At 52.9% G+C, this 18,404-nt stretch overlaps 5 protein-coding genes across 5 annotated transcripts; 2 read left to right on the top strand and 3 right to left on the bottom strand.

The window, feature by feature from the left end:
* Positions 1-2,985, bottom strand: N7468_001434 (MCM DNA helicase complex subunit MCM6; the record flags this gene model as incomplete). Its single annotated transcript, XM_058470731.1, has 3 exons — positions 1-1,098; positions 1,156-1,291; positions 1,346-2,985. The coding sequence occupies 3 exons, from the start codon at positions 2,983-2,985 to the stop codon at positions 1-3; spliced, it is 2,874 nt and encodes a 957-aa protein (XP_058333872.1).
* A 2,382-nt stretch (positions 2,986-5,367) lies between these two features.
* N7468_001435 (uncharacterized protein) lies at positions 5,368-7,083 on the top strand (the record flags this gene model as incomplete). The annotated part of the gene is made up of 3 exons (XM_058470732.1): positions 5,368-5,458; positions 5,529-5,839; positions 5,923-7,083. 3 exons carry the CDS (start codon positions 5,368-5,370, stop codon positions 7,081-7,083), a joined length of 1,563 nt encoding a protein of 520 aa, XP_058333873.1.
* Positions 7,084-8,839: 1,756 nt separating this feature from the next.
* On the top strand, positions 8,840-11,754 carry N7468_001436 (uncharacterized protein; the record flags this gene model as incomplete). Its single annotated transcript, XM_058470733.1, has 5 exons — positions 8,840-8,881; positions 8,937-9,399; positions 9,448-10,062; positions 10,117-10,842; positions 10,895-11,754. The coding sequence occupies 5 exons, from the start codon at positions 8,840-8,842 to the stop codon at positions 11,752-11,754; spliced, it is 2,706 nt and encodes a 901-aa protein (XP_058333874.1).
* A 514-nt stretch (positions 11,755-12,268) lies between these two features.
* N7468_001437 (uncharacterized protein) lies at positions 12,269-13,068 on the bottom strand (the record flags this gene model as incomplete). Its single annotated transcript, XM_058470734.1, has 3 exons — positions 12,269-12,422; positions 12,474-12,756; positions 12,825-13,068. The coding sequence occupies 3 exons, from the start codon at positions 13,066-13,068 to the stop codon at positions 12,269-12,271; spliced, it is 681 nt and encodes a 226-aa protein (XP_058333875.1).
* Positions 13,069-16,812: 3,744 nt separating this feature from the next.
* N7468_001438 (uncharacterized protein) lies at positions 16,813-17,892 on the bottom strand (the record flags this gene model as incomplete). The annotated part of the gene is made up of 1 exon (XM_058470735.1): positions 16,813-17,892. One exon carries the CDS (start codon positions 17,890-17,892, stop codon positions 16,813-16,815), a length of 1,080 nt encoding a protein of 359 aa, XP_058333876.1.
* Between the last annotated feature and the right edge of the window lie 512 nt (positions 17,893-18,404).

The following is an 18,404-nucleotide window of genomic DNA, read 5'->3' on the forward strand; positions in this document are numbered from 1 at the left end:
TTACATCTCTTCAACAGGAAGGTTAGGGTGAAGCACATAATGCACACTGTTATCCGCAGCCCCCGCCTCCCCGTCTTGGACCATAGATGAAACGCGTAGCAGGATACTGTCCTTGACCATGCGCTTCAGCACCTTCGTCGCCAGGTCATACTCCTGCTTGTACTCGTCCTCGCTGTGGAGCTGGCTTTCGATCTGTTCCAAGTACCACACGAGCAGTTCTTCGTGGCCAACGCCGTTGCCCTCGCGGATCTCGTCTTCGCGGACCCGCTGAACAAGCAGGTTCAGGATCTTCGAATACTTGTCGAAAGTAATCTTGGTTTTGACCCGCTCGGGCTGCGCGGGACGAGCGGCGGCGGGTTCGCCGTCTTCGGCCATGGGGCTGTCGCCCTCGCGGTCACGGTCTTCCATCTCGGCGTCGTTGTCGGCGGGGCGGGGACCTCGTCGTCGTCCATCTCCACATCGTCTTTCTCGACGGTGACTATGGACTGGCGGAGCAGATCGTAGGCTTCCAGGACGAATTTTTAGGGCAATCTCCTCGACACAGTTGGCCTTGGCCACGGCCTCGGAGAGACGGATGAGGGATTCCAGTTGACGCACCGTGATCCGGTATGACGAGCGGCCCATGCCGCCTTGGGCATCGTTCGCGCGGAGCTCCTTGTACTTCTCGACGAGCACCGCCTTGGCCTCCTCCGTGAAGACGGGGCGGAAGGTGCGCGCGAATTGGATGTAGCGCTGCAGCTGCTCGGTGCTGAGGTCTGGCTCGACGGCCTCGTCGCGATTCATGTGCACGTTGACGATGTGTTCGGCAAGATTGCGGTCGACCGATTCCTTGGGATCGTCGCGGACGACGAAGAAGACATCAAATCGACTCATGATGGGGGCACTGAAGTTCAGATTCTGGCGCAGGGTGTGCTTGGGGTTATACCGGCCACCGATGGGGTTGGCAGCGGCGAGGATGGAGGCTCGCGCATTCAGGGTGGTGTGGATGCCGGCCTTGGCGATGGAAATGGTCTGTTGTTCCATGGCTTCGTGGATGGCGACTTGGTCGGCAATGTCCATTTTGTCGAACTCGTCGATGGCACAGATGCCGCCACCGTTCTGATCTCCGGGTTAGCTATTATGTTCAGCTGATAGGTGTAGCCAAGTTCTACTTACAGCAAGCATCAGGGCACCGGCCTCGATGGTGAACTCGCCCGTCTCTGCGTCTTTGACCACCGAAGCCGTTAAACCAGCAGCGGAGGAGGCTTTACCGCTAGTATAAACAGCACGAGGGTGCATAGAACAGATGTACCTATGGACGGTTAGTTTGTCGGCATTATACCCGTTCAGATCTCCAATGACTTACTTTAAGAATTGGCTTTTGCTAGTAGAAGGGTCACCCACAATGCAAATGTTGATGTCACCACGTAATTGAAGGCTCTCTGAAGCAGTTCTCTTACTAACACCACCGATCAACTGCAGCAACAGACCCTTCTTGATCTGATGATGACCGTAAATCATGGGGGCGATCGAGTTAATCAATCGCTGGTAGATATATTCGGTATGAACCAATGCCTTTAAAGACTCGACCTCTGGAGCAGGCATATTCGCGAGGAAAGCTTCCTGCGCCTTCTCGTCGTTCATGTCAGTATCAATGTTTTGGTTGAGGGAAGCCAGGATGTTGTTGGCTTGTCCACCGAGCTGTTGTTCAGGGGTTTGGCCCGGGGTTGTGGTATCGGGGGTGACCATGCAGGAGAGGAAAGCCAGGCGGTAGGTCAGATCGCGCACACCAAGAGCCTTGAGGCCGGAAACACCACCTCCACCGACTTCACTTCCCCGGAAGGAACCGTTGTCCCGCACAGCCTCGGGGCGCACACCTGGCAGACCCAGCTGGCTAACATCTGGCACAACGATCAAAGTCCCGGTGAAGATACAACGCTCGCCAGCCTTGGCGCGGTCGACCATCTCTCCGCGCAAGATGATATCCATCGTACGGGGCATGCTGCCAGTTGGAATCTCGTGAGATGACTCCTGGAGCTTGACCTTCTGCCAATCGACGAAAGTACTCTTGCCGATATCCAGGCGCCAGCCATGTCGGTTGCCACACTGTTGGTTGGGACACTCAGTGGGCTCTGTGTATTTGAAGGTCTGCTCCACGTTGGGCACCACGGACTTGCAAGCCTCGCAGATGAATGTTCCCAGCGATAGCTCGGGCCGAATTTCTGAAGTTCGGGTCACAGTTCCCGATATTGAAAGCAGTCTGCCGATTTGCTTCGTTCGCAGCTGTCGAAGGCGGGATACTAGGGGAAGGTTGTAGAATGCGAGGGCAAACAATTTGTCGGTCTGCTGGTGACGGGTTTTCTGGCGAAGCTGACGCTCGACGTCCGGGTTTTCGTTGGCACTCGCATACGCTGATGCCACCGAGGCACTGGAATGAGTGGTGCCGGACGAGGCCAATCGGTGAGAGACAAAGTATTCAGGCTCGTACTTAGCAACCATATTGTGTAGAGCTTTGGTGAGGAATGGCAGGAATCGGTAGTACATGGTGGAAATGGACTCAGTCAAGGCTGAGTTCCCAAAGGCTAGAAGGTGATTAAAGTCGACGTAGAGGGTGGACAGTTCGAATTTCGTCATGCCCTTGATCTGAGCAATGTAATATTTGTCACTGAGAACTTCCCCGGATGACTGTGGTGCCGAGGAAGAAGGGTCTTTGTCTCTGCTGTCTTTCCGCTCTACGAAAGTCTCGAGCATCAACTCGAATTGAGTCCGCACATACTCGCCAGTCTCGTCGACGATCGGGGGAGGACCAGGGGCGTAAGGATTGCGCAAACGGTTCGTAGCGGATGAGCTTGCACCGACAACCTGATCATCCGGCAAGATGTTCATGTCACTCATGGGACCATTGCTTTCCGAACGTCGTGAACTGGGCAGGTTATCCGACATGAGGTTGTCATGGGCACCAGAGCCCAGCTCGGACTGGAGGACGGCATCAAACAAGGACGACATGGCAGAGAGCGGACAGCCAATTTCAGGCTGGGATGGGAACGAAGAAGCTCTCGCGGATATCAGGTGGTGGGGAATGGAGGTCGAGGAGAGGGGAGAAAGCTGTCGATAGGGGACTAAGGATCCACGCAGGGGGCAGCTTTTTTTTTCGCGGGACGCGACGCGGGCGCGTCCATTTTCCCCTTTTTGGGCGCCGGGACGCGTTAATTGATTTCTGGGTCAGGTGAATTTAATATCACGTGCGAAAATATATATCACGTGACTTACGGGAATTCTCCTTTGGCGTGGACTACCGAGTTCCATTCGTCCTCGGTAACTAGTTTGGATTGTAATCAGCTGCGTTGCGTCATTTGAGGCCGTAGAATGTTACTATGGTTATCCGTAGTGAGGTACGTGCATATTTGCGGAAGGGACAGGTAGCCGCCAGGGACCAGAGGCACCCCGTATACCTGTATACCTCGCGTGGGAGGACCCTTGCTCCTAAGCACATAAGCACAGAGGCGAAGTATGCGGATTGAACCAGAGCTGGACCGCCGTCGGAAAAGGGCCCTCATATGCGGTTTAGTTGATTCGTCCACAGGGTTGTGTCATGTCCCAACGCGCTTACCTAAACAGGACAGAGGTCCCCCTCGTCCGTAGTTGGCCCGTATTCTTGAATGACTGGCGATTTACCGTCCTGGGTATAGTGTCCCCAGCTATGGTTTAGCGTGGCTCTGCCCGTAAGCACTAAGGTGCGTGTATTTGATAAGATCTCCCTCTCAAGCTTGCCTTCCGAAGCTCTTCACCTATGATCTTTTCACCCTGTCTTTCCTCTCGAAATCTTTTTCGTCGACATTGATACAAGGGTCTGTGACGCGCTATGGTACATATTTATGCCGCAAAGGAAGAGACTAGGTTATATGAATTGTATTCGTGGATTGATATCGCCAAACGCATGCATAACGCTGGTCAAGTTTCCCACACATGCCTACAAGAGCTCAGAATGTTGTCTCATTGCCTTAGGTCTTGACAAAATATACTGGAGACTATATCGCCCCATTCCGCACGCCTGAGGATATACGGACAACCCGAACCCGAAGGTTGTCAACGTTGGTATAACATATGTACGGAAGCGATATCCTTTGCATGACATGGGCTTTTTCTGGTGGACCAACCTCCATTGTCTGCAGTCCTAGGTTGCGATCTGAATCAAATTGGTACCATGTAGAGGGGCTTGTGGAATTGTCAGGACTCAGGTCGGGCAAGCTGATAATCAATAACCCGACCAGCCCTCAGGCTCTACGCCTATCTGAGTCATTTGGGCCTTCTAGTCTCACCGTGCTATTGGTATTCAGTGAAAGTCTTCCTGATTGATGTTATCCTGGTACATTCGAGATTTTAGGACCCTTTCTCTAGCTTGTATCCTGCTAGCCATAGGTCTTCATCGCCATTTGTATCATTGTAGCCCCCAAAGCAATACTCGTAGTGATAAACTAGAATCCATCTCTGAGCGTTCGACCCGAGGAGAGAAGCTCCGGCCAAAGTCCGAATATTGAAGCGGAAAGGAATCTATGGGCTTCCAATAGCGAAGATCTCGAATAGTAAGGGGAAATGTAGAACGATGGTCGGCAGAAGGAGATTTTTGCTGGTATGTATAACCGTCCGGCCGGCTGCTGTGGTAATGCCACGGGAACTGGAGGCTAACGCGACGCATAACTCTACCATTGTTACTTCGTACTGCAACATCCAGCTGGGGGCCTTTTTTGATGTCCGGTCAAGTTATGGGGTCCTTTTTTGTCCCCCAACCTGCTTGGCTCTCTTCGAGCTGTCGTGTTTGCCATGTCTCTAAACACGACAATCGTCAACCCCCTGGTTCCGGGTTTCCCACCACTCAGGCGTCAGACAGGCAACGAAGCGGGTCTGTCCAGCCCTTTTAGCCTTTCTTGAGTGTTTCCAGAAGGGCTACGGGCTCCACTCTCACACGTTCCCGGGGCCGTGGCTAACGCCCGTTTGGGAAATAGTCAAATGTATCTGCCCCCCCCCCCCCCTTCTGGTGGAAATGGGAGATGGATGTGCAGGAAATATGGTTTTCTTTTTGTTGCTGACTTCCCTGTAGCCCCAATTTGGTCCCCATTACTGGCATTTCTTCCCTCTTTCTCATCCTCTCTCTCTCTCCTATTCCTTGGCGTATGGGACGGTATCTCGCACTGGCTTTGCGTTGCATTAGAGTACGCAGTATAATTTCTTGAAGCGTCATCCACCGCCCCCTTCTTGCGGCGCCCCTCGAGCCTCGCGGGCTTGTTTCTAACTGCCGGTCTGCGATGCTTCCTCAACCCTAGGGCACAGGTGGACTTTGGGCGCTCGGTATGTTCTAGCCGTGTAATTGCGTCGACTATTTATCGCGACATGTCGGGGAGGGAGCCACCACCGGGAGTTGCAAGACGGCCCGAACCTGAAGAAATACCTCCGGAATCCACCGAATTTCCATTGGAGACAGGTAAATCCAAATGCCCGATTGTATTCAGTCTTCGGCGAACTGCATAGCTCATACAGGACCCATTTAACAGTAGGCTCCTCCCACGATGCCCCCCAGGCAATTCGAACGAAACGACGGCGGCGCCAGCACACCTCAGAATCTCACCATGCAAAGAGTCAATCCTTCTATTTCGTCGACTCCAACTCGTCCTCCAAGGAGAAACGCGCCCATGTAATGCGGCATCATGTCCAGGAAAAGCGAAAGCAACGAAAGGAGTCTACCGGGTCGATCCCCGGTGACCAGATGCAGGAATATACCTCCTGGCAGGCCAGGAAGGACTCGGGGTATGACACAGATAATCGAAGAGAATCAGTGGCGGCTGGTGCAGACCAGGAGTCGTCCGTATGAAAACCCATCTCCTTGCGGCAGAAGCCAAACATCCTTTGTGCTCTAGATGACACCGATGCTGACACTTCCGTCTATAGCTTCCCATCAGGTTCTCCGCCATGCCACCACATTCACCATCACTACCCACGCAATCGGGCGCGCCGATACCCGGGTCCTCTACGAGAAAGAACTCGTGTTCTTCCCACGTTATGGCTTACTACCACCCTGAAGACCAAGCGCTGGTCGGGTACTGGTATAAGACAGCCTACTGGTCGGGCGAAAACAGTTATCTCAAGGCCCAGATCTTCCAAATCGCATCAGAGCACCTAATCACGTTCCAGGCGGTTGTAATGACCTACTGTGCCCGATTCAAAGCTCATCTTGACGGTCAGCCAGACAGCGAGCCAGCGCAACGACACACAGCCCAAGCTCGACAATACATTCACGATGCCACCGCGGGCCATGCACCCCTCCAAGATGACCGTTTAGCAATGGCACTCACTGGAATGGCCCTCCACGAGCACCGATTTGGCAATAAAGAGGAAGCCTACGGTTATCTAGATCACGCATTTCGAATTATGCGACCACGTACAGGCTGCAATCCGCAAGTTGAAGCCTTCGTCAACTACATCCACTACATCCTCCCGATACCCCAATCCAGCATTCCCATCGAGCCTGCCGCGCAGCAGTGGCTCCTCTCTTTTCTCTGCGGCGCCGAGGAGATCATGCGCGCCCACAACTCCGCCGACTATCTAGCCGCCGCTCCCCTCCGCCAGACCGCTTTCACCATGGAAAGCCCCCTCTTCCCGCTTCTCTCCAGCGGGCCTCGGCCCTCCGAAGTGCCCTTGGCCTCACGGAAGTTTATCCTCCCCCACTCGGACACGCAGGAGGTCAGTCGCACCGCCGCCCTGATCTACATCACCGCCGCGCTCTGGGACTTCAAGGACTGCGCCAGCAAGGCGGCGCGGTTTTTGGCGCACCTAACCGCGGTAGTGGAGCAGCACCAGCTGCACAGGCATCTCGTCTGCGAAACGCTGGTCTGGCTGCTCTTGGAACAGGGAGGCGACGCCGATTTGCGTAACCCTGAGCGGGCATGGTGGACCGGTGAGTTGCTGAGGACGCACAAGCAATTGCGGCCGGATCTGCAGTTCCTTTTTAATGAAATTCTTATGAGCTTTTTGACGCTGAAAGCGCCGATTCGCGGCATAGAGGTGTTTCAGCATGAACTTCGTACATATACCGGTGCCTTTGGGCGATGAAGCCCGGGCTTGATAGAATTAATTTATTGTCTTGTTTTATTTTGCCAGGTTCAATTTGGCTGGGTTGATCAGTGATCTGCAAGCTGGCCTTCTTCTCCCCCTGCTCCAAGGGTAGCGCTAGTGATGGGCACACTATTGAATTGACAAAGCTCTCTCATGGCTGTGTTTCAGTGGCTGGAATACGACCGAGAGAAGCCCAATCATGTGGACGTGGCCGAAGAGGGCGTCATTGATAGGGGCGAACTGCGGCCGTGCGCATTGTGGACCGGTACCACAGGGAAATCCTCATGATTACAGTCCTTGATATCGACTAAGGAAGAAGCGGTGGACTCGGTGTGGATCATGGGATTCTACGACCTGCGTTCGTGAAGCTATATGCTGACGACTTGATGTTCATGGGTCCAAGAACGGGGAACTCCACGGACAGAGAGATCTTATCGCTCTCATAAGACATGGGATGGGGTGCTCCGGTTCCTGCGGAGGACATGCCTCCTATCGTTCCAGCCGTGATCGTCGTGCCAGGTGTCAAGAAATTGGCTTACATCATACCTGATCTATTTTGCTACCTTCGCATTCCACCCAAGGGATTGATCGCATTATCCGGGGTATGGAGTACATACTCGAAGAATGTACGGGGTACTCCGTACGGAGTACCTCTTTCAAGTCGAATCCAAGCAAGTGGGGATTAACCAATTTCGCCACGGATGGCCCGTTTATGGTTCTCATACATTGTGGGTAGGCTATCGATCTGTGTTTCCTATTCTGAGGTTAGCGTCTTTGGTTTAGCGTAATTTCCGACCGATCGGGTCGCGCTGAGCCAGCTCATCATTGCATGTCGGCAAGACGGTGATCGTCAATCCTCTTGGCTGCCTGCTTGGTCCTGCTGGGACGCCTCCCTAGTTGCATTGCAAACGCAATACCGGTCGGGCCTGGGATCAATTTTCGTGGCCCAGAGCTCCATCGAAGTCAATAGTGCAGATTATAGTTTTCCAGCTACGAAACTCTACTAGCAAACTCCCCGATCTGGCTCGTATTTTTTTTACATTGCGCCGCAGCAATTGCAGGATATTAGACTTTTTGGGAAATGCTCGGACTTCTCCGTAACCCATAAGGTTCTTTTCAAGGATCAGTACAACCTTTGGACGTGTCGTGTTTCGAGCTAATTTCCCTCAGGCTGAGGCTGTGGCTTGAGCGTGTGGCGAGAATCTTGGCATTGCCCCTTACGCGCGCAAAACATAACTGTGAACAATCCAACCGTAGTGGATGATCGAGCGGGTTGGGAATTCACCGACAAAATTCCAGCGGCTCGTGTCTTGTAGCGTCATCGATCGTCACATGGAGCGAACCGTAGAAAGCGATCGGATGGCCGTCTTGGGTTGGATCCAACGCGGGACAGATGTGGCACGGTCGCTTACTCGCCACATCCCCGAAGTGGAGCGCAGCTAGTGACCCTAAGCTGCAACAGGGGGTATGGTGGAATCGCTGAGACGGAGAGCTTTTCCCCCTACTGCGTAGGCTTGTGAAAATCCTGGGCCGTCGCCATTGGCGAACAGACAGGACAGAGCTGCTCTTACGTAGCCCTAGATCGTCGTGCCCCTCTCCCCTGCCTGAAGCTTAAACCTCTTTCTCTTTCCCTTCTTCTTCCCCCCCCCAACACCTGGAGCAGTCGACGCCCCCCCCTCCCATTCAACAGATACCGATACATGCGAGTTGATTGACCTCGTTTCTGCCCGTCCTGATCCCCTCCACCGCGACAATGACGGACTACGTCGGTGCTATACACCGGCTGGCCAGCCGCGTGCGTCGCGTCCCCCGGCTAAGAATCGATCTTGTGATGCTAACTACCATACTAGGCTGATGATCCCGGCCAGACCACGGCGTCGGCATCCGCGTTCTTGACCACCTTGGTACCCGCGCTGATCAGTGCCGTTGTCATGACCTCGCTGTTCATTGTTCTTCGCAAGCGCGAGCACCGCATGTATATGCCTCGTACCTATATCGGTTATCTCCAGGACTGGCAGCGCACCCCGGCGAGCCCAACTGGACTGTTCAATTGGATTCCGGCGATGTACAAGCTCCCCGATACCTATGTCCTGCAGCACCACTCCCTCGACGCCTACCTTCTGCTTCGCTTCCTGAAGATTTCTGCGCTGATGATGTTTATCGGCTGCTTCATCACCTGGCCCGTCCTGTTCTCCGTCAACGCGACTGCCCACGCTGGAAAAAAGCAATTGGATATCCTAAGCATATCCAATGTCGCTTCGCGGGATTACGCGCGATTCTACGCTCACTGCTTCATTTCTTGGATTTTCATTGGTATGTGCACCGCGGACGCCGAAACAAGCGCAAGCTAATATGTCACAGGCTTCATCTTCATGATGATTACCCGGGAGCACGTCTTCTACATCAACTTGCGCCAGGCATACCAGTACTCTGCCGCCTATGCCAGTCGCATTTCGTCGCGGACGGTTCTTTTCTCCGCCGTGAGCGAAGACTACCTGAACAAAGAAAAGATTAGCAACATTTGGGGCCGTGAAAAGGTCAAGAACGTCTGGATCGCAACTGACACAGCCGAGCTGGAGGACAAGGTCAAGGAGCGTGACTCGGCCGCTATGAAGCTCGAGGGGGCGGAGACCAAGCTTATCGTTCTGGCCAACAAGGCCCGCGCCAAGGCCCTGAAGAAGCGCGGCACCGAGGAAGAAGGAAACGCCCCCGAGGAGGATGTCGGCGAGTTCGACGACGAGTCCGGCTCTGTGGCTGCCCGCTACGTCCGCGCTAAGGATCGTCCAACCCACCGTCTCAAGCTTCTGATTGGAAAGAAGGTCGATACCATCAACTGGGCTCGTTCCGAGATCGAGCGTCTGAACCCCGAGATCGAGGAACTCCAGGCTAAGCACCGCGCGGGCGAGGCTAAGAAGGTCTCTTCTGTTTTTGTTGAATTCTACAAGCAGGCCGATGCCCAGTCTGCCTACCAGTCCGGTATGTTTCATTCGATTGAAAAAAAAAAACGGCTTCAGCTAATTCCTTTTTTAGTGGCTCACAACCTGCCCCTGCACATGGCCCCTCGCTATATTGGGTTGGACCCTACCCAGGTCATCTGGAGCAACCTTCGCATCAAGTGGTGGGAGCGGGTAATGCGACGCAGCGGCACCCTTGCTTTCATTACCGCTATGATCATCTTTTGGACTATTCCTGTTGCCGTCATTGGTGCCATCTCGAACATTAACTTCTTGACCGAAAAAGTCCACTTCTTGAGATTCATCAACCATGTTCCCAGCTGGATTAAGGGTGTTATCACTGGTTTGCTCCCTTCGGTCTTGCAGTCTGCTCTCATGTCTCTGGTTCCCATCGTCATGCGACTCATGGCCAAGCTGGGTGGTGCTCCGAGTCAGGCATCTGTCGAGCTGTTCACCCAGAACGCCTACTTTGCCTTCCAGATCGTCCAGACCTTTTTGGTTCTTACGTTGGCGTCTTCCGCCGCCGGTGTGGTCTCGGACATCATCCGGAACCCCAGCTCCGCTGCCTCGTTGCTTGCGTCAAAGATCCCCACTGCCTCTACCTTCTACATTACCTACATCACTTTGCAGGGTCTGTCTTTCAGTGCTGGTGCCCTGGTTCAGATCAGTGGCCTTATTCTTGGAAAGATTCTGGGCAGGTTCTTGGATAAGACTCCCCGTAAGATGTACAAGCGCTGGTCCAACCTGGCTGGCCTTGGATGGGGTACTGTTTACCCTGCCTTCACATTCTTGGCTACTATCGGTATGTTACAACTCGAGATTTCCCACTGTTCCACATCTTAACGCGAACTTAGCCATCATCTATTCCTGTGTCGCTCCTCTGGTTCTCGGGTTCTCCACCATCGCGTTGTACCTGTTCTACTTCGCCTACCGATACAACGTGCTCTATGTGTCGAACTCTCAAATTGATACCCAGGGTCGATGCTACACTCGCGCTCTGCAGCATCTGACGGTTGGATGCTACGTCCTCATCATCTTCCTGATTGCTCTGTTCGCCATCGGCACCGGTAGTAACCGCATGGCTTTGGGCCCTCTGATCCTGATGATCATATTCCTTGTGTTCGTGATACTGTACCACGTCTCGCTAAACAACGCTACCAATCCATTAATCGAATACCTGCCCAAGAACATTGAAGCCGAGGAGGATGCGCTTCTCGCTGCTGACCGCGGCCAGGTCCACAGCGGGGCTGAGGAAACCGACGATGTCTCCGATGCCGTCACCAAAAACGGCGAGCATACCGGCGTCTCCAACGGCGACAGCGGTGTCGGCACTGTCGACTCGGCTGAGAAGGGTCTGGCTGATGGCCCCCGCGTCCCCGAGAAGCCCAAGGGCAACTTCTTTCAGCGCTGGCTCCGCCCAGACATCTACTCCGACTACGCCACTCTGCGCCGTCTCGTCCCCAACCACGACGAGGTCCCTCCTTACCCTGCAGAAGTCGAGCGTGACGTCTACCTCCAACCGTCCATCAAGGCCCAGCCTCCCCTGCTCTGGCTGCCTCGCGATACCCTGGGCGTTAGCACGCAGGAGGTTGCTCACACCTCCCGTGTCATCGCAATTACCGATGACGAGGCCTGGTTGGATGAAAAGAATAAGATCCAATGGGACGTCAAGAAGGGCCGACCCCCCATTTACGAAGAGAAGATCGCCTACTAGGCTGATCTATCTCTCGCTTGTGTGAATATCTAATTTCTAGCCACTGTCCATGCGTGGACACGTCTTGTCTCTGCGAGGAATCTATCATGGGTTCCAGCAGTCAGCCTCCTGTGATACCCTGCTGATACAATCGGCTTGATTCGTTTTCCGTGTGTTCATTATCCTGGCTGCCATTGGCATGCTAGGATTGGGGACAGTAGATCTCTATTCGTAATATCTGGCAGATGTCTTCCTAGTCCGCGTCATGTCCATTTAATGTTTGAAAATGGTGTTATGAGACTACATTGAAACCTGTTCCACGTCAGAGCGACAAAATGTATTTTTATATCTTATACGCCTTGGTCCATGATTCTCACATCCACTGTGCAGATTCTAGCAAAAGCAATACTAGTTAGTATTGAGCGGTGTAGGCATGTAATACGTAGAGTGACTTGGAAGTTCTACCGACAAGGAACCCCGAGACCCTCTCACTGGCCATGAAATGGGTCGTGCAAACGGTCACCATCAGAATTTCTTATACCCCACCCCCCTTCACAAAAGTCTGCTGCCATTGACCCTGCGACTGCTCGCCCTCCGCAAGCTCCAGATAAAACTTCCCATGTGCCTCAGCATCCAATCCAGCCCACATAGGCGAACCATCCGCTTTGCGCTGATCCGCATAGTAAAACCTACATAACGTCAGCCCCAGCGCTCCATGGTATCAGGAACCGAGTCCATACTTGAATCCACGGAGAGCATACGCCTCCGCCAAATACTCAATCAGATGCGCCGTCGCCGTCTTCCCCACCCCCAGGTCCATCAGCGGCGCACAGATGCGCTCATTCAGCGAGTTCCCCGTATAAATGAACGCCCTCGCGGCGGACGAAGGTAGCTCCGCGAAACACTCCCGCGCCTGCTGGGCTGCAGCGTAGACGCTTGTCGTGTTGATGGTTAGATTGCGAGCGAAGACGTCGACGGGCAGTGCGAGCGGGTCGCGGTAATCTGTTGGGTTTCCGCCGTAGGCTTCCACGGCATCACCGGTATATGAGTGAGGGGGTTTGAGGGATATTCTCTGGCTTGGAGGGACATACCATTGTATACTACAACACTGGGGACTCCGAGTAATTCTCTCGTCTTGCTGAAGGCACCGGGCACGGAAGCTGGGTCTGACAAGTCGCAGGGAATGTGGATTCGATGGAGGCCGTCGGTTTGGGCGTTGGGGGTTCGCGAGGCGAGGGCAATTTTGTAGCCGTTGCTGGCGAATGCGTCGGCGATTCCTGCTCCAACGCGAGGGCCGGCGCCGAAGATGAGGATGACTTTGGATGCGGCGGACATGGTGCAAAGGTGTGTTGGTGGTGCTCTGCAGTTTTTGATCTGTCTTCAACGGGGGTCTGAATTTTGTCTCTGGCTGTGGCAAGTTTGTATAGCGAATCCGTTATGCGCAGCCTTTGTGAGATCATTTATGTCTCGAAAGTCTATGGAGCTTCGAGCCACGCCAAGGTGTGTGATTTCTAATCAGTCTGATTAATGTGCCAGTGATAGCAAGCCTCTCATCATGTGCATATTACAGCTGTTAATCTGATTTGACAGCGGCGAAAAAGAGGTTGAAACCGTCCCGGGTCCTGGTCCTAGTCGTTTAGACAGGTTATTCTGGATATCCCGCCATACCATAATTATAGACCAACGGTAACCTTGAAACCTCGGGACCAGTGTTGGAAATGACAAACCTACATGTCCATGTTGCCTTTGTGAAAAGCCCTCGAATCCGAGTTCAGCGTAATATCCGGAGTAGCTGCGTCATCTCCATTGAAGCCACAATAATTCCTCCAGTCATTCCCTCAAATGTCTCCGATATTTGTAAGCGTTTAAACTCAACCCCACACCCCATGCCCAGGTGGGATATCTCTTGCTGACAGATCAAGAAGCCACGGCAATTGCAGGAAACTTTATCACCCTCTGATTCTGGCTGAGAAGAAAGAAATAAAGAGTTTCGATCTGCATGCGGCGATATGCTCACGGGAGACATAGCCTGAGGGTTGATGCCGTGCAAATCCATATCTCAGGAGATACAATGACCTTAGTGGTTGCAATCACTTCTTATTGGGGAGACATCACTCGGTCACTGAAATCATACGGGAGTGCATTTCGAGTATATGTAGACATAGACACTGCATGACGACGTGCGTGTAACTAGGTAATTACCCTTGCGTAACAGCCCCAAGTCCGCGTTCTGCTTGAATGCACGACCTTACAGTTTTAGAGCCAGGAATGGAGACGCTTCACCCCAAGGGTGCGTTCATTATTTTCCGTCTTGTAAATTCGAGAACTACACAGTGTAAAGCCATGCCGCGTAGTCAGGTGATCTCCTCGATGAGGAAGGAAGTCGCCGCCGCTACTGCCACTACTGACTTAGGGACTGACTTAGCGACCGACTTAGTCCATCCTCGCGCTTCGTATTTCGCAACTATGGACGCACCATGCGTTTAGTACCTGCAAATGGCCCCGAACCGCTATTTGAAATGCATCAAAGTACATGGATCCAGGCCTCCAATGCATGGTTCTCCCTAGTGTGGAAATGCGTCGAAGCCAATTCCAAATCCTCTCAACGAGCAGCAACGGTACTTAGTCTGTATTACGCTCTGATATCCGAAATGCAGATCCCTGTACAGACCAAATGGAACGTCATGTCAATTCTAGCAAATGCCCATTTCGTATACTTGGCATTGGCATATTGTATTACAGAAGGTTGGCGTACCCCTCCAACTTCCATAAAGGGTTCGCAAGACTTCCTACTTGAATCTTGAACGGAGTTGGGGTGGTGGACTGATTCTACACCAAGACTCGGAGTCGACTCAACCTCCTTGCCAACCTTAACCATTTAGCTCAAACCTACTGTCCCATTGGCCTATCGGCGCTCACCGGTTTACTTGTGGCATGGGCGTATTACGTACCATGTCGAGATCTTCTCTTTCTATAGAAGTACTGAATCGGCTTCTCGTATCAGTGTGCACCAAATTCATTCAGACTCTGCACGCTGTTTCACTTAAGCAAGACACAGGGAGCTTGGCCCAGCATTTGCAGACAGATTTCTATTCGGCTCCGTTCAAGTTTCTCGGACTCGGTCCGACGGTTCATAGGTTGTCTTTTTTTCTCCAATAGGTATCAACGTGATTTCCGCTAGCACAAGCACCTCGTCTAAGGTTCGCCCTTTGTGCAGCGACAAGTCATCTTGCATGCGTGCATATGTACAATGATGTATCTCGATAGCGCAGAGTATAACGCGATAGGAGAGTCCTCACTTCACGCCCGCGAATCTATGGAAGCCGTCCATCCCATATCCTGTCTGCCAAAGACAAGGCAATGGACTTGCTTTGGCTCCGGATATCGAGATCGAGTTGCATCATCGGCCAGGCATGCGTACCAAACTTTTGTACTCGTGCTTTTGTCGTGGAATCCGCGGGATCGACCTGACCATTCAGGGGAGAGTTAAACTCGAGCCGTGCGGGGCGGGTATTGTTACCGTTCTGTATGCGTCGGGTATAATCGTACAAACAATACAGGACTCGAGGTATAGGAAGGCCCTATTCAGTTTAAGCATATTAGAGCTATCTTCTAGGGTTGAGAAGCTTTAGAACTTGTCTTCATACCACCCAGAATTCAAAACAAGATATCTTTCCTTAGCGTGTTTCTATTCAAACCCCTGACAAGTCCTTTTCCACGGTGGCTTGCGCCGACCAGGGTCTGCTGGACAAAAGTACTAGATAATCGATCGACCCAGTTCTTGTAACACCACCTCGTGGCGAAACTCGGATCTAACTGTAAGGAGTGCCATCTTGCGAGGTGGATGAACAGTCGTGTAGAATGCTCGCCTTTTCCCCCCTCCCTTCCCCCTCCATTCTCCAGGTCTCCATATGCCCGACGCACCACCCCCCTTCCCAATGGAGTTGCCTACCCTGCTGTGGATTCAGTGGAACTCATTCGTGTAATTATAGCAGCGCCTAGACCTACTCTACGGTCCAGGAGGCGATCATGGATCGCAATGCGAAACAGCCTCATCCGCATGATCGACGAGGAAGATTCACATAACCAACAAGCCAACCACGTAGCAGCAGGGCGCCCCCACTTGGCAACGCCGAGTCCTGTAATTATTAACGTATCATCCAACTCGAAGGGCGTCCGTTCACACCTTCCTCGTCGAGCAATGCAACCGTCTCCCTGCTCTCCTGGGTAGGGAGCGCTCGGAGACGGTAGTAAGATCGTTGGGTAGCCAAATCTTTGTCAACCCAAAGAGGGCCGCGAGAGGACCCCGAGTAGTGTGGCCCGTGCCGGTATCCGCTGCTCCTTCGTCCATGCTTGCGAATCAGCGGCTTGGATGTTTATTGCCCTCCACTGACAGGTAACGGTCATGCATCGTGAGGCATGCACAGTTAAGTTTTTATTTGTCGATTACGCGGTCCCTTTCTTTCTTACCGATTGACAAGTGGAGAAGGGAAAAGCGTACTGTATAGTGCCAACGCTAAGAGGCCGTCCTTCGTATGTTACTAGGGCTACGGAAAAAAGGAATACGGTGGGGTTGCGTCGTACCGATGAGAGATATGAAATCCGATTCCAGGTAAATGATGGATACTGGATGTAATCCACGATAAAGCGAGTAACAAAATGCAAACATTATGCCCAAAACTCCGTAAACAACTCCGTTCGCTCCTCGCCAATGGTCGCAAGCCGATGCAAAATGATGAACAAAGATCGAATGGACCGCACCAATAACAGACGTAGACATCGCCCGAGGAAACACGAGTAACAGTAAAAAGAATGCAAATAAATAAGAAAATAGGTCGCGGAACATACTCCCAGAGTGGTGTTGCTCTAGTGGAAGTTGTGTTTGTTATAGGCATAAAGCCTCCGCACAAATCGATGAACACCCCCTATGGCGACAGAGAGGGGGAAAAACAAAGCAGGAAAAAAAAAAACAGATGCTTGGTATAGTTAAACGTCGGAAATCAACCAAGAATAACGCTTTTGAGATGGGTTCAACGCTAGATTGCAAGACGGCTTTGAGAAAGAATGATGTGGCATCTGTTAAACGCGAATCCGGGTTGATCGAATCGCAGAAAGGTCAATGGACTCTGCAGAGGTAGAGGAGCCATCGTCGACCTCAATGGCACCGGACATGGCGGTCGAAGCGTAAGAGGATTTATTAGCAGTTAACGTACCCAGACGGGCCAGTCGAGCAGCCGCACCGACGGGAGGCTTCGAAGGCGCCTCATCAGCCACCGGTGCTAAGCCCTCTTGCTGCTGACTTTTCTCTCTCTCCTCGGCCTCCTTCGCTTCCTGCTGCTTCTTTTCTTCTTCAAGACGAGCGACCTCGTTCTTGACCATGTCCAGAAGCATCTTGAACTTCTCCTCCACACCATCCAATTCGGTGGCACAGTCTCCCGATCGAAGAACCTGGCACGCGGCTGTCTCGCAGAGCCCATGGGCAACCTCCAGCTGCTTGTCCGCAAAATCAAAGGGCGAATCCTGGCGCATACCATTGGCCGACCCCGTCGTGACACCAACCAGGGCAGACCCGGTCCGTGTACTACGCACGCATGACAATGCAGGCAGCGGCGACGACTCGACCCGTGTGCTCAGATTGGCGGACTTGTTGAGAATATTTGTTCGGAAGCCCCCACGCCCGAGCAGCGCTATCTTGGCGCGCCGGATGTTGTTGCGAGCAAGGCCGATGTCCCGGGCAATTTCCTCCAACTCCTTCTGCGTGTGGCCGTCGTAGTCGATAATCACATTGTGGCGAGTACTGACATACTCGTACCGGTCGCCCGAGTCGATAGAAGGGGCCTCGTCTGAGCTGCGCTTGCGCCCAGCCTGTTGAGTCGGTGTGTCTTCTTTGGTGGCGGATTCTACCAGAGAATGGCGTTCTGGGGATGGAGATTTCTGCTGGGACAAAGGAACAACGTCGTCTGTGCGGACGGAGCATACGGAGCTGCTCTTGTGGCGGCGCGGCTTGGGCTTATAGGCAGCATGGCGACGGTATGCTTCGGAGTATTCGGAGTGTCTGGCAGCGGTATGTGCGGCTAGTTCAGACACGCGGGTGATCCAGGTAGGTAGATTGGTTCGTAGATGAGAGAACGCTCCCAGAGCATCCATGGAATTGGCCATACCAAGGCTGTATTTCTATAGAGATGGACGGCTACCTTGAGGCTTCCTCCGGTGTTTCGGGCTGGTAGTTGTGAGAGAATTCGGAGGCGCCAAGTACTATTGAGAGATGAAAGTCGTTTCGTCGTAATCGTGAGAGTCACAGGCCGCCAGGTTTTATGGCTCTGCAACGGCGACTGAGGTTGCAGAGAGATGGAGGAGGAATCTGGGGAGGGGCTGGAGGGAAATAAGACCATAAAGGCCCCATTGAGGGTTCTGGAAGGGGAAATGGGAAATTACGGTAAACCCGAAACTTTTGGTGCTTTTGTCAGGGCCCCGTCAGGATTACGCTCCCGATACCGTTACAATACCCTGCCATATACGTATGTACATACGGTACGGTTCGGGCCATTTCTCTACGCCATGTCAAAACCGGATAGTCTCTGCTCCTTTTACCCCATGTTATGGTCGACTGCATTGCTGTTGCATGCCGTGGGAAAAGTGTGCCATGCCATAGGTACATTCCACAAGGAGCG

Source organism: Penicillium chermesinum (assembly GCF_028974085.1).
Source record: "Penicillium chermesinum strain IBT 19713 chromosome Unknown utg000002l:1.0-5270490.0:1.0-5274688.0, whole genome shotgun sequence".
In the NCBI taxonomy this organism is placed as follows: Eukaryota; Fungi; Ascomycota; class Eurotiomycetes; order Eurotiales; family Aspergillaceae; genus Penicillium; species Penicillium chermesinum.